General features: G+C 42.1%; 1 protein-coding gene across 4 annotated transcripts; it reads right to left on the bottom strand.

The window, feature by feature from the left end:
- Window positions 1-923: 923 nt before the first annotated feature.
- On the bottom strand, window positions 924-13,345 carry ferry3 (FERRY endosomal RAB5 effector complex subunit 3). 4 transcript variants are annotated; one of them, XM_076082144.1, is made up of 14 exons: window positions 13,228-13,345; window positions 12,538-12,726; window positions 11,751-11,896; window positions 9,947-10,128; window positions 9,234-9,333; window positions 8,910-9,034; window positions 7,164-7,270; window positions 6,861-7,058; window positions 6,492-6,620; window positions 5,727-5,795; window positions 5,414-5,616; window positions 3,909-3,966; window positions 3,488-3,555; window positions 924-2,354 (listed from the first exon to the last, which is right to left on the bottom strand). In XM_076082144.1, the coding sequence occupies exons 2-14, from the start codon at window positions 12,716-12,718 to the stop codon at window positions 2,262-2,264; spliced, it is 1,659 nt and encodes a 552-aa protein (XP_075938259.1). In that variant the 5' UTR covers window positions 12,719-12,726; window positions 13,228-13,345; the 3' UTR covers window positions 924-2,261. The 4 variants fall into 4 exon arrangements, with proteins under 4 accessions (XP_075938259.1, XP_075938262.1, XP_075938261.1 ...); XM_076082145.1 differs by lacking the exons at window positions 924-2,354; window positions 3,488-3,555; window positions 3,909-3,966 and adding an exon at window positions 3,977-4,239; XM_076082147.1 differs by lacking the exons at window positions 9,234-9,333; window positions 9,947-10,128; window positions 11,751-11,896; window positions 12,538-12,726; window positions 13,228-13,345 and having other exon boundaries at window positions 8,908-9,033.
- Between the last annotated feature and the right edge of the window lie 1,892 nt (window positions 13,346-15,237).

The raw sequence follows: 15,237 nt of genomic DNA, 5'->3' as shown, positions 1-15,237 counted from the left end.
GCCTTAGGTTTTACTACTGACAAAACAGCTTTTAACAGGTGCCTGGTGATACTTGTTTCCCACTTGTAACTTAGTGTGCTGTAGTTCTTTAAGGAAAAACTTTTCATATGCAGTTTGTGAATGTTGCTCTGATTTATTTCAATCATTTGTACAGAACTGAGAGAGGAGGAAGAGTTGGAGCCGCATTCTCTTCCCAAGGAAACCCAACACTCCACGCCACTGAGACCAATCCCAAGAATGCCGAACACTCAGCAATACATATTCTCACAATTTTGTGGGTTCTCAGCATGGTGACATAAAGAGTCGAGTCTATTCAATATCATAACTCTCTCAGGGCCACTGTCCTCCTTGTTTATCTGGAAAGGAGAGACACTCTCGACTCCTTTCATCTTTAATTTTTTTAATTTATTATACTATCTTTCCCCCTTTAAGGGGGAAATTTGTCTCTGTATATAGGGAGCAGTGGGCTGCCAATGACAGGAGCCTGGGGTTCAGTGTATTGCTCAGGTACACTTCGACACGTGACACATCCCAGTCGAGGATCGAACTGTTGACCTTCCGGTTCCCAGACAACCCTCTTAACCCAGTGAGCCACGGTCGCCCTTAATCTTCCTAATACCGCCGCCGAGCATGGCTGTGGCAAACTTTCTGTCAAGCTGAATTGATTTCAGTCCGTCTGAAATGGCTTATAGGCCACCATTAGACGTAGGAGGAATATAATTCCAATGAATGACATGGATTATTAACTTCAGAGAGATTATGTGCCTGTGGATAACCCATCAACACGGAATAACACGCTGAACCAAACGCCACTAAGTGTATCACTGTTGGCAGCGGGGGAGGAAGAAACATCACCAGCCAAAATGTGAAAGTCTGTCATGAGTTTATGACGGCTTTCATGAAGAATTTACATCAAATCAGTGTAGTGAGCGATTCATTTTTTTATTCAAACATAAAAATGTAAACATATACAGTGAATATACAGATTACACATTTTATTAGGTTCAAGTGTTCAACACAATTCACAAACATCTACCACTGAGGCTGAGCTTTTCGGAGAGGTCCCTCCTGGCTCATCAGGACCGACATGGAAGTCACCGGGCGGCAGACGCTCTTTTAAACTTTATCTCTTTTACTAAGTGTGTAAGTGCCTGTGTGGTCACCCTGGTCACATCTTTGTCTTTAGGAACAGTGCCATCTGCTGTTACAGAGGTAGAAGGGAGGAACCCCCCCCACACACACACACACACACAAACAGTGTGTGTGTGTGTGTGTGTGACGGATTGTCACTACAACTCACTGCAATGCAGCATAAAAAAAACACCTACACGTTGCTCATCTCAGCAGCAACGACATTCGTCTTTGGGACTAGAAGAGCAAAGTTCTTGTCACTTGTCTCTGGAGAATCAGCTCCCAAATACCAGCCCCTTACCCATTGGTAGACTGTGAAATCTCATATGATGGCTAAACTGTGCGATCATACATCAGGACTTCTTCCTGAACATTCAACAGATGGAATGTGACGGTGACAGGGACCTCATATTGTCTATCAAAGCTTTAAAAAAATGGATTTAAAGAGGCGATCTGTGACTTCTTTATAATCAACAGTCATTACATCCATCTGTATGGTAAGTCACATATAGCGTGGATGCTACAGTTAGGTCACACCTGTCCAATTGCCGCTATTATCCAGCTTCATCACTTTAGTAAACGCTTTCTTTTTCTTGCTCCGTCGATGGAATTTTCCCGCCGTACCAGCGAGTTAAAACAACTTCACCGACACACCGTTAATCCATCATGCAGCAGCTCGAACGTGCGGAAAGCTACAGATCGCAGCTTTGAAGGAAAACTGGTACACTTGCAGCTGATGTCATGATGTCGTAAAACTCTGTCACCAGAACTGCACCCCGGGGGCCTGAAATGATAACTGCAGCAGCTGCTTTGGTGATGAGCCACAGAATCCAGTAAGAAGTATTTACAGCGTGTGTAGCTTTGGAAGGTGCAAAAATAACCAAATGCACACAAACGTCTCTTGTCACATTTAAAATCTTGTTCTTTTGCACATCTTCTGTAAGTGCTTGAATGCCACCGTGTTATGTTGACCCCATTTCAATGAATGGGGCCAATGTGCTACTAATTTTGTCAACAGTTCCTGACAAAAAAAAGGAAGAAGAATATAACATGTCTGTATAATTGTTAAAATAAATCAGTCTGTGTTAGTCGGAATGCCTCGAGGGGGCAACGTGGTGCATCCCTCTCCATCAGTGCTTTGAGGTGAGAGTTAGGGTGGAGGAGACACGGAAGATCTGAGGCAGCATGTTGCTCAACTGGTAGAACATCTCCTCTGAGATACTCTGTCAACACAAGAAGAGACACACAAACACACAGCCAGGATTAGTGAGCAGCAAGGGACTGAGATTTGTGCAGCAATGTGACAAACAACACCTCTCGTACACATTTTTAGTCCACACACTGACGATGGAAGGGAACCGACGACACCTTTTTCGAAACAAAAATACATCCCGACTGTTTGTCTATACAGCCAAGTGTTAACAGCCCCTGCAGTGGGCTTTTAGTTCAACATCACAGGGTCTAACCCTGAAGAAAGTCAAGATGCTGAAATGACGTGAGCTCCGGCAGCTGTGACTTTAACGGGGGAGCATACCGCGTTAGCAGCGCCACCCGTCAAATAAGAATGTTAAGTATTAATCTTTAAGTGTTGGCGCATCATTCATCCACACGCAAACACAGAGCGTGTATATTTAGCCGCTGCGTCTCTTTGAGGCACAGAAAACAATGTTGTTTCAGAGCCGCTATTTTGAATGGTGTCTGAGCATGTAGCTGACAGGAAGCCAATGCAGTCGGGGAGTCCTTTGATGCCGCTGGTTTTATCATCTTAACCTGTCAGCGTGAGATTGTGCTATAAGCTCTGCTGCCTTCCTGACAAACCACAAAAAAAAAAAAACTATTAGGTATACAACATCCAGATGAGCCCAAAATAAAGTAACAGTTCGGCTTCATCCAGCAATGAAGTCACAACTACCTGAACAGAATGACGGCGAAGCTGAACCTGGATGGTTTTGTTCTTTTACTTCTACATAAGGTTAGATCTGGATATCCAAGTGAGTTCAAGATCACGCCCCGTGTTGGAAAACGACACATTAATGCCGTCGCTTATCACGCAATTATATGGATGATCTCGCCCAGCGTTCTTTTATCACGGTAGTGCAAACACTGGTCAAGAGAACCTAAAGCTCTATAATCTGTGACTCATGGCGCGCTCTTCAAACAGTCGCTCTTCTAAGCTACGTACAGCCGGGCCAGGTGTGCCTTTTGTGACGTTGTGTACACGCGAGTCCTTGAGTACACATTTCTGTTGAATTAACAGAGATTTTGCTGGCAAGCAATTACTCCAAAGGATGACTGTGCATCGGCCTCAGCTAAGAGTTGTGAGACCAAAAACATAAAAAGGTTAGTACATTCTCACCTTTGGCACTAGAAACTGGACTGTGCGTGATATTCCTCCATCCCACGAGGCCATCTCCATCATGAAGCCTGCAAATGAAAACAGGTTGACAGTAATTGACAGATCAAATATCTATTCGTCATGTTCAGTGTAGTCCAGGCACTGTTTTCTTATGCAGTTTTGTAATTACATGATTTTGTGCATCTAAGAGGAGTTCAGGAGAAAAAGGACTTTGCTCTTTGAGGAAAGACGAGAGCTCTTGTTTTAAAAAGCTGTAGACTTCGACTTGACAGATCTCTGCTATATTGCTTCACCAACACACGGCAGAATGGGGACCAATACAAGGTGCAATGCAACTTGTTTTAACAGTGCTGAAGTGTGCGGTAGCAGAAAAGCTCAAGAAAACAATTCATGAACTGAAAATGTTAAATTGTCATCCTACCTTTGACACATTTGAATACCAGCTCTGCTCTCTTTAGACACCACGGTATGGTCATCTCCTGCAGAGAGACGAGAGGAGAAATGAGAAGGGAAATACATTTTAAAAAGGCAGACAGACACCCATTCTATGTCAACAAACTGAATCCATGAAGATGAGGCAGGGAAGTCGTCGAGGCCCATGTTTAGACCCGTGTGAACGGCGTCACCCACTAAACGGTTTGCCCTTGAGATAAACGGCACAGGCTTGAGCAACGGGTATCTGACGCGTCAACAACAGGACAGTACACCGACGCCGGTGTCAGTGATGAGCTGGCTGTTGACGTTCGCAGGAGCTTTAAAAAAAAAAAAGGCAGGTGTGGTCTTTGCCAAGCAATTGAGGCAAGTAAATGCATCTCTAACAACCAAAGAAATGAATATAACAGTTGTCAAATTGTCTGTCAACCAATTCCGAGTGCCAGTTTCCAGAGTTTTCAATTCTCCTCTCTGCAAACATTTAAACGTGTACGATAGGTTAACTAAGCAATAGCTTCAATATTCCTTTAAGTCTTAAATTTAAAAAATAAATAAGTACAAGAGGCACAGCCCTGTTTTATTTTTGCAGTCTAGTCTACAGTTCTTCTAGAGTCCATAGTTTTGTCTAGAATCTAGACAAGACTATGGTGTTTTCAATGCCAAAACACAAGAACAGGCTTGTACAAACAGGCAAGACATCTCCACTAAATGTCAAACAAGACTGAAAGGAAGATGACAGACGGAACGTTTTGATGTGGAACCAGAAGATATTAATTAAAGTTCCTCTGGTTCCGAGGGCTTTAAAGGTTAGAAACCTTTGGTTACGTAAACAAAGACTCTTGATGAGAAGGAAAGAAATTGAATGTTGTGGCATGAGTGCAATGCAGACAGAGGCTTGATTCTCAGTTTATTATACTTCAATCTTTATTCAGTTGAGGAACGAGGAAGGATAATTATGCTCTGCCATGAATTTCCAGGAGATTTTCCGGTAAAGATTTTTCCAAATTCCAGATTCAAAAGAAAAATCCACCTTATTGTGCCGGGATCTTTGGCTGAACTCGGCTTGATTTCACAGTGTCATCAGTCACTGAAAGATTTCTCTGTTCCTCTCCCCTGCAGTGTGAGAGCACAGAGAGTGCTGCTGTACACGCTGTACACTCTGAGTAAACAGAAGAGTTCACGACTCTCTACTTTGCCCTCCCGGTTTTGAACCTGGGAAACGTTAAGTCGTAGGCTGAATTCACAGGCTAGTGCCCGACAAGCCAGACCACAGCTGAGGATGCAGTGCTTAAACAAGCGGCGGCCGAATGAAAAGGGACGAAAATGGGACTGTGCCATCAGTAATGGCCACAGAAAACACAGGGGTAAACATGGGTTTAATTATTCTTTGGGGTATCACATTACGACATTATTATAATCCTTATGAAGCGCGTGTGTGGAGAAAGAACATCCTCCATACAAACAAGCGCTCACCGTGCTCTCAGCCACTCTTACCTCTGACATGTCGTGGACCAGCAGCAGCGGGACCGTGATGGTGGTGACGTCGTGCGTGCAGCAGACCTTCAGGATGTTTCTCAAGCCCATAATGGCCGGGTCCCGGGCCGTGATGTTCCCTGAACGCACGTTGTCGTCCACACACAGGTGGAAGACCACATGGACCTCCGACAGGTTGGAGTGCCGCGAGATGTAGAACTCACCTTGAGGGAGACGCAGCAGGTACGGTGTGTGGTATGCAGAACGTGTGGATGTGGATTAAATCAACGAAGCAGTGACTCTCTGCTCTCTCAATCTGAACGATATCCATTACCTGGTAAGATGTTGGATGGATTTCTTTCAACATTTTTGCTCTTATCGTCACCTCCGTTCCTTGGAATCTCTGTCAGGATATACGTTGAAAAACACAACGAAAATCAGTACATTGAAAAAAAAGTCTGTCAATTTATCTCATAAGGACACTTGATGGCAATGGCGGCTGGACCTTTCCTAGAGAAAGAATGTTTCTATATACAGCTCTACTCCACCAACCACTCAACGTATGCTGTGATAAGGATCTGGACACGGCTTTCTGTAAAGTGTCTTCTACTCCCTGACTATTTAATCCCCCCCACTCATACTGCCGGCATGTCGCCGACATGCTCCAACTCTGTGAAACTGTTTGCAGAGTCAAGTTCTGTAGTGCAAGACTGTTACAGGCATTCATATAGATACACGCCCCTTCCATTCACTCTTTTAAGGACAGCTTGAACTCTAGAGATGAAGGTGCTCCTTCGTGTCTTGCTAAACATCAAACCAGGTAATTTAGAGATTAACTTCAGCTTCAGTATATTCAGTATGTTGAGAAGAATTTAGCCAAAACAAACAGCTCTTAAGATGGTACAACCACTTGCATCTTTGAGTCTCTTTGTCCCTGCTAAACAATATATCAACAATATTAGTTAAGCCTTGTGTAATGCATCGCTGGCTGAAGAAAGAATTATCAATTAGCTTCACCAGTCTGGCATTACTCTTTCTAATCCTCTTTAAATGTTCTGTCTGTATCATAGATGTTGTGGAGCAACCAAAAAAAACAAACCCGGCTGCTCTTTCTGCTTGCTGGTCCGCTGGGCTCTGGCGTAGAGCAACACCTGCTGCACCTCGTCCAGCTGCGCCTCCAGACAGGGAAAGTGGAAGTCCGTACACTCCTTGTCGACAGTTGCAAAGTCTGGGGGGGTCAACACAGAACAGGCCAGGGATGAAATGATGCATGAAGTTAAAGTTAATACTTAGCCAGAGCTTATCGCTGTTATTATGCCTCCATGCTGTACTCAGACTCTAAAAACAAATTTAAAGGTGAATGGAGTACCTGGTCTTTAAGACAAATCATTTAGAGATGACTTTCACTCCTCTTTAAACACTTCAAAGTGTTATTTACTGTAAAAACAAAGTGAGAAAACAAAATGACCTCTCTTGATGCCACTGTAGGAGTTGACCCTGTTGTCGACCAACAACACCAGACCGCAGAGCGAGGAGGAGTAGAGCGAGAGGGCCGTCTGCAGCCGCCTCAGCTTCGCTCCACCACTGCTGTGCCGCCGGTGCTTACAGAAGTCCAGCACATCTGCCCGGACCAGCCGCAGGTTGTGCATCGTCTTCAGTTGTGCTCCTGATCAGAAGACGATTATACGCATTGTACTGTAGCTCACATCAATACCGTTGCCACAAAAAAACAGTGTACAAAGATTTGGAGAGCATGTTAGAAGTGAAGCACCTAAATGTATCGTAAAACTCTCCTCCAGCTGAGGCTGCTCCTCAAACATCCGGGCTCCAGAATCGTCCAGCTCCGACAGCTGGCTGGGCTGCACCTTGATCTCCTCGCTGGAAATCAATGGTACAAAGAAAATCAATTAAGATAGCCATCAAAAAAAACTGCAGATATTACATTTTAATATTTACTAAGATTATTTTTATACTGGAAAAGTACAGTATTCAAAAGATAAGACCCGTTTCACATTTATTTTTGGTTATTTAAAAGCAAGAAATAATGTAAACAATATGCAAATCTCAGTTTTAAGGATTTAACTTTTGGTTTCAGCACTTCATCTACAAACATTAAGAAACAATATCAAGCAAATCAAAATTGCAACCCAAATTTCTTTACGGGCCCGTAGCTCTAAAAATGCATATTTACAAAGTGTTGGAAAGTGCTGATGTAGAAGTTTTAAGTTCCACCAACACATAACACGATAATGATATTCATCATTAAGAAGGAAACTGATGCAGGGTCAGCACATTGTGTGAGCAGCTCTTAGCATACAGTTCCTGGTGGTATCTGCAGACAGTGCATCCGGAAAGTATTCACAGCGCTTCACGTTTTCCACATCTTGTTATGTTACAGCCGTATTCCAAAATGGATTAAATTCATTTTTTTCCCTCAAAAATTCTACACACAATACCCCATAATGACAAAGTGAAAAAAGTTTGTTTAAAATGTAACATAACAAGATGTGGAAAACGTGAAGCGCTGTGTACTTTCCGGATGCACTGTATATTAGATATTCCATCAAAACACAGGGGGAGTGTAGGACCTGAATTTAAACCACCACTCACTCTGCGGGACTACATTACTGTTAACCACTGTTAGATGGTTTTTTTCCACTTCTCATCTCACGATGCCAGTCATACTGATGCTTTAAAGCTCAGCATCAGTCAAACTTAGATGAGTTTTTGACCTCTTGTAATCACTTCAATTTCTATGTAAATGAGGTCTGTACTTCAAAAGGGCCAGCAGACATGTCATGGATTATATAGTGCAGCGGTTAAGATCCTGTTAGTTAAGTGTCAGTTTGACCTCTAGTCAGGATTTAGTGAGACTTTTACAGTAGCACAATCCACACACAGGGGATATTCAAACCATTTTGTTTTGTCAGTTTAATGCAGTTTTAACAAGTTCCTATGATCCTTTAGATCCCTCTTTTAACCTAAATCACCGTATTTTATCAATGTAAGTTTTAAGGGTTGATATTGACTCTACTTCCATGCTAAATCCCCATACATATAAACTTAAACCCACCGATCAGTGAACAAAGACCATGAAGTGCCGTTCTGTCGCTGCCTTTTGACAATGCTATACTCCCAGATGCCACGTCAGCACATTGCAGACATCCGTCAGCACTGCAGCTTTTCTTTTTCGAACAAGAGGAAGGAACTCCAGCGTTGGATCAACTATTGCTTTTACCCCAAGATTTGAAGGAGCACGATCAGAACTGAAAGAGCCCGTTAAGCTGCATACGAGTGTAAAGTAAGCCTACCAATATCAGCTGTCCACACACACACAGAACATGCTTCAGTTTTCATGCAAATCCAACATGTTAACAGAGTCTGTTGTCTGATACACACAGACACACACACACACACACACACACACACACACACACACACACACACACACACACACACACACACACACACACACACACACACACACACACACACACACACACACACACACACACACTTAATTTGGCTGCTGTTGTTGGATTTCTGCAGGTCCTGGTGCAGACTGATGACCCACTGCTGATACTCGTGCTTTTGAATGCCGGTAACTTGCTTCAGCTCACTGGCCCACTTGGTCTCCAACACCTGCTCAAAGAAGACAAACACTTAGGAGCTTCAATATGACAACAACATGTTTTGACTGAGATGGCGAGAGCAAATCTGAATTTATAAATGGAGAATTCCCAAACTGAATCCCCTGAAATGTCTGTGGTAAAACGATAACTTGGGATCAAGGTGCCCCTGCTGTTAACACTGCTGCAGAGCACCCCGACTTCGTTTTTACCTGCTGTGCATCAAAGTGTTGAGAGGCAACTGCATTTACATCATGGTCACTCAAAGTATTTCCCAGCTCATGCATCACTTTGTCCATTTCAGCGGCTTGCCTGTCAGACAGAAACAAAACATTCACTGATTTTATTAGACTGATGGGGAAATACATCCTCATCTACAGAGCCTTGCAAAGGTATTCACCCCCTTGGTGTTGTCCCTATCTTGCTGCATTACAACCTTGAATTGAAATGGATTTATATTGGGACTTTATGTAATGGACTTACACAAACTGGTCAAAATTGGTGAAGTAAAATGAAAACACAAAAAAAACATGTGCATTTGTATATGTATTCACCCCCTTTGCTGTGAAGCTTTTGCATTTGCTGTGTGAAAGCAAAACAGATGTGGACTCAAAAGATAAAACTACAATTAAATCAATCTGATGATCATGAACAGATTGATATTTCGATCGCTAAAGGCGAAATAAATTCAAAAAACATCTGTTAACTACAGGTGCATGTATGCGCGTCAACACAAAAGGACTGAAACAGATGCATCTTGGGCGAACGTCGTCCTACTTCGTCTATTTTAGCAGATCCCAAATAAAAACTAAAATAAGTGAAACGTAGAAACATACCATCCCCCTAAAAGGATCGATGTGCACATGAACTAGCGAGAGCGCGCTAAGAATACAGAAGGTGAGTGGAGCTTTAGAAAAATACCAACCTCTCCTGTAGCTTCTTAAGCTCCATGTCTCTCTCACTGATGAGCTCGGAGATGCTCACAAAGTAGTTGTGCTCCAGGTTGAGAAGGGTATCGGAGGCCGGCGAGTGGATCAGCTCATGGTAAACATCGGCAAAGTCCTCGTCCCAGCTGGGCTCTTCGGGCCGAGCATGCTCCAGCGTAGTCTGAAACCGTGAGAGGAGAAAGAAAATGAGCATTCAAAAAAACAAACAACAAATCTGTCATTGTGGGTGATGATCTGCTGCACAAGAGGAGAATTAAGAGTGGCCAGTGAGAGGCTGATATTCAGTAGAAAGTGTTAAAAATGACATTTTCTGTGAACACAAGAAGACAAAAGAGGAAGAGGATGAAATGTCAACACATTTTGAATGAATGTTTTGCTCACCTCGACAAAAAAAAGGCAGTTCCATGCCCCACTAATCCATAGTTAGTAAAGCAACAGAACAGTATTAGAATCTCAAAGTCCTCTATTTATACAGGGTCAGACCACAAACATGACGGACACTGGAAAACCTCCATGTGTATTTCTGTGTGACTGCAGAAAAATGTAAATGGATAGCCAGTCCTAAATGTCTGAGTGCAGTAGGCCAGAGGGGCTTCACAACACTTGTGCCCTCGTCTTTTTATAAATACCTGAGACTTAAGAAATAAGAGACTTTCAATATCTTAGAAATGTGTAGGCGAGAAGACCATTCTTAATCTATTTACAAAAGCACAAAGTCCACTTCTGTGTGTCACCGGACTGTTTTGTATTGATTAATAGTATGAAGTCAAATGTTTACAACCCGCCGCTACATAATCATCTCTGGGAAGACGCGCATCAAAGTGTAAGCGAGTGCAATGGAGAGACATTAAACGCAGCACGCAGGCTTATGTAATGAGATTTTTTGTTTTTCTCTCAGGAACTCATGAATAATCAATTTGCAGATGCACTGCGCAACTACTTCTGTTTTAAATTACTTTTAATAATCCGTGACTGACCCGAAGTCAGCGGGAGCATTCGAGGACACTTCCGAAGACCCTGCTGTGCTTACTACAGGAACATGAAGTAGTGGATATACGATCAGGCTGTGCTGAGCAGCCAGGGCCTGAAATAAGCACCTGCCCAGAATAAAACACGCTGTTCACATTATTAATAGACATTTTTTCACGGAAATATCTTCCTAAAGGTTTTTTAGCAGTTTGTGTATTGAATCCAATATAATCGTGACGTAAACAGCATTCATGAGTCATCCCACAAACTGTGATGAAGCTGAAATGATCATCCAGGAGAAGTATAGAGACGTTTAGGTGCCATGGGGAGTTTCCTAATAACAGTGGTAAGCATGTATGGTGTTTATGTGATAGACAGTAATTCTAAACGGGATATTTGAAAGTGACATGTTGAGGTCATTGATTGGTCACAGGGGCTCCAAACAATCAGGTTAACTCTATAAAGATGACCTATATCACTCAGTGAATTAAAGACTATTATTCATAAATCTAATGATACATTACCAATAGAATGTGATATCTTGCAGTCTAGAGTCAGAGAGCCAGAGTGACTGCACACAACTAACATATGCAACTAAAAAAAACAACAGATATTCAGCTTTAACAACCATGAAAACCTTTTCACTCGCAAATATGAGAGATGTGAGTAAATCCAAATGAATCCAAAAACGCATCATGACAGTGAATCTGTCAACAGCTGCAGTACAGTAGATACTGATGTCAGAGCTTGTGGTGTAAGATGCTAATGTATTTTAGTTCTTAGGCACAATAACATGCTGAAATGTGGAATCACCTCCGCATAAGACCTGGTCCATGCGCTGGTGAGCTGGTTCACGTCCACGTCTCCCAACGTGAGTCTTTGCAGGGCCAGCTCGGCCTCTCTGTCATAATCCAGGATGGCCTCACTCTCAACGAAGTTGGAAAGGGAGGTTTTTAGCTCTGCAGGAAGAGGTGAAAACACAGCAAAAAAAACAATCATTTTAATGTTTTAATTTCTGTGCAAGCAGAGTATTACATTGCAAAATCAGTGGGCTAGCTCCATTCCATCCGTTTAGGTTTCAGACTGACAGCATGCATTCTGACACTTTATTCCCATGAAGACATGGAGGGAGATATTAATGGAATAGATTCATCTCAAATAAACAGAATATGAGGTTTCTTGTAGATTTGGTTGACAGAGTTTAAATCAAGATGTTTGAAATACCATTCTAGCAGTCACTCGTCAAGTGCTCGTGTGTTTTGAGTATATTGTGACAAATGTGGTCACTTGAAAATAAGAACACAGAAATATTTTAATGACTTGTTGATTTCCTTTAAAAGACAATGTGGAGGGGGCTTGCGATCTACAGCGCCTGGCTGGAGAGCTTCCTGCAAGATCACAAACAGCCCCCTGACAGGTTTTCACATTCAAATGCGTGTGTTTAGTCAATGTCATATGACTAATGTCAGGGTTGGGGCGGCAGCTGCAGTTATGGTCTGAAAACCCTGGTTAGGAAAGCGATTCAGGGATTGCCTCAGAAATGCAAACGGTAAAGAGACATTAGAATTTCACTTGACGAAGTCAACTCCGCCCGTCTCACCATTCTCTATGTAGCAGGGTATTTTATGCAGCAGCATCAGGCGTCCATGGAGGTCACAGATGTTGTCTTGAGCAGGAAACTGCAGAGGCACCTTGAGGACACAGTTGTGTTTCCCTGCCCTGAACTCAAACACAAACTCCTTCTCAGCAGCGCTGTTCACTTTGCTTTTGTTCTTCTTCATGGTTGCGTCTGAAAAAAATATATATAAATACTATATATAGAAGGCGATAGTTAAATGTATGAAGGTAATAGTCTGAGAGTCACATGGGCTATTAATAGGCAAAGAAACAGGAAATGAAGTCCATCATCAGCACGGATCGTCATTCTCACTGACATATTGTCCAACGTGTGAAATAAGCAAAGTTAACCACCTTACACAGCAGAGAAAGCAGCGTTCCTATACAGCACATGCAACACGCTGGGTTCAGGACTCCTTAATGAATACATTGTTAAACTGTTACTAGCAAAGGATGTGTGTTTCTCGGTTTCTCATTATGTGTAATAGCTCATCACTGTTAAAAGTCAGCTAACGTTACCATGTTATTGTTGCTCCATGCTAGCTAGCAGTGTAGCTGAAGCTAAAAACAATAAATAAATAAAAAGAGGCAGCCTGTCGTTGACATGTCTAGCTGAGCATCGCTGCTTGCTTTACTTTGGTGAACGTATACATATCGCAAGCGGCGGATTTACCTGAGAATGAATGAATACGGTGTTTCCTGCTACAGAGACGGCGAGGGCGCTCCTGTCAGGTGCAGTCAGCTGACCGCTTCAGAGTCGTTGGCGGTGTTACAGCAGAAGCACTTTCGCGACAAGACGTTCAGTTGTTTATAGATTTGTTTTCAGTTGTTCATCAGAACTGCTATGGGATGTGTCTGAAAGCTTAATCGTTTGGCCAATCGTAGATATTTTATTCTGGGTTGTTCTCTTTCCCGTACAAAGCAGATTTACAGAGCCACGAATCTAATGAATGACCCCGAAACTTAATTTACGAGAGCGTTTTTCCTTTGGCGCTACCGCCCCCTGCTGGACAACGATGATGCAACCAGTATTGAATGGTCTTGTTGGTCAAAGAGGAATCAAATTGGAAAATGTAGAAAAATATACTGTTAATTAAACAATCCATTTTTGAAATAACTGACGGTGGAACTCTATGAAAATCATTGTGGAGGTGGGACCAGTGGCCCTCGTTTCAGTAATAACAAATAATACCCGGCAATGAATAATTATGATAGATAATACTGCGAATTAATATTAAATCACTCATATTTTGTTACCTCCTAATGAGGTTTCATAACTTTACTCCATAATCTCGGTTGGTTCCTGATCACCACTTCTATTATGCAGCCCACTTAAGACAGAATAGACGATTGTAAAGCATTTAATTCGAAGAAAAGCCACTAGATCCAAGTTTGCCAAATCACTTCCTCTACCCGCCATTTAATTAAAGAAAATGGAACTTTTTAAGGTTGGTACTCACTTATTTTAAGTAGATCAAATGTTTGTATTTGTTTGTTTGTATAACTTGATATTGTATATATAATATAATAACTCTACAAGCAACAACTACTGAAGTAAGTTAACTATTTGGAAACCAGACTGTATTTATAATGATTTCTCATTTTTCGGTTTGTATTGCCCGTTTTAAAATGATTTCAACAGGTAAAAAGGACTGGGTGGACAACCATCTGTCTGATATAACTGATTAAATAAATCAAGTAATTTTGAGACATAAATAACCTTATTATGAAATGACCACATGGTCAAGTATAATTTTGTATACTCCTGTGACTTCAATAAATGAAAAGTACTGAGTGTTTTCTCTTTTTTTGTTAACTTAAAAGCAAAATGAATACAACAGTCTCAAGTGAAATTATAGAAAGGAAAAAATATATGTTCCTGGCCAAGGGGACAGCAGACCGTAATATAAATCAAAAAAAGCTGATAAATGCATTTTACAGGACAGGTGGCAACATTAAGGCCCATCATGATGATTTAGTCTGAATCTACTGCATGTTAATCATATGGCCTACATAACCTCACTGATAATTATATCATTGGTTATAGTAACTGAGGTTAGCTTTAGTTTAGAGCAGTGGTCCCCAACCACCGGGCCGCGGACCGGTACCGGGCCGCACAGGAAGAATACATATAGTATTTCCGTTTTATTGAGAAGATCAGCTGCTGGAGATTGTAAATGATTGTAAATGACGGTGGCCTTAAAAGTATGTTTGAGACAACAACTCTGCTGGTGTTTTGGATTAAAATCAAGGCTGAATATCCTGAGATCGCCACTAAAGCACTGAAAACCCTGCTTCCATTTCACACATCCTCTTTGTGAAGCGGGATGTTCTGCAGTGACAGCAATCAAAACTAAATTACGGAGTAGACTGGACATAAGGAACAAACTCCGGGTGTCATTGTCTCCCATTACCCCCAGATGGGACCGTCTCGTTGCAGAGAAACAAGCTCAGGGCTCCCACTGATTCAGCGTTATTGTGAGTTGTATTTATTTATGCATTTTATATTTGTTTTCATGCCGATCGTATCATTTTATTTCGTCGTGTTTTCCGCCACACCTTGAAGGCCGGTCCGTGAAAATATTGTCTTACATGAAACCGGTCCGTGGTGCAAAAAAGGTTGGGGACCCCTGGGTTAGAGTATCAGGTGCACCTCGATTGGCAGTGCAGATTGTCTGGGGAG

The sequence above is a fragment of the Anarhichas minor genome, unplaced genomic scaffold (assembly GCF_050575085.1).
Source record: "Anarhichas minor isolate MPS153535 unplaced genomic scaffold, ASM5057508v1 ptg000090l, whole genome shotgun sequence".
NCBI lineage: Eukaryota > Metazoa > Chordata > Actinopteri > Perciformes > Anarhichadidae > Anarhichas > Anarhichas minor.
The sequence above is the reverse complement of the archived record's forward strand: the minus strand, read 5'-3'. Positions and strand labels throughout refer to the sequence as shown.

What these genes read in the sequence shown, in the direction of transcription:
- ferry3 (XM_076082144.1), bottom strand. Translation starts at nt 12,718, where the DNA reads ATGAAGAAGAACAAAAGCAAAGTGAACAGCGCTGCTGAGAAGGAGTTT. An exon ending in AACACTTTGATGCACAGCAG is followed by an intron (nt 9,035 to 9,233) that starts GTAAAAACGAAG and finishes TTCTTTGAGCAG; the next exon opens with GTGTTGGAGACCAAGTGGGC. An exon ending in TCCAGTTTCTAGTGCCAAAG is followed by an intron (nt 2,355 to 3,487) that starts GTGAGAATGTAC and finishes TTGTGTTGACAG; the next exon opens with AGTATCTCAGAGGAGATGTT.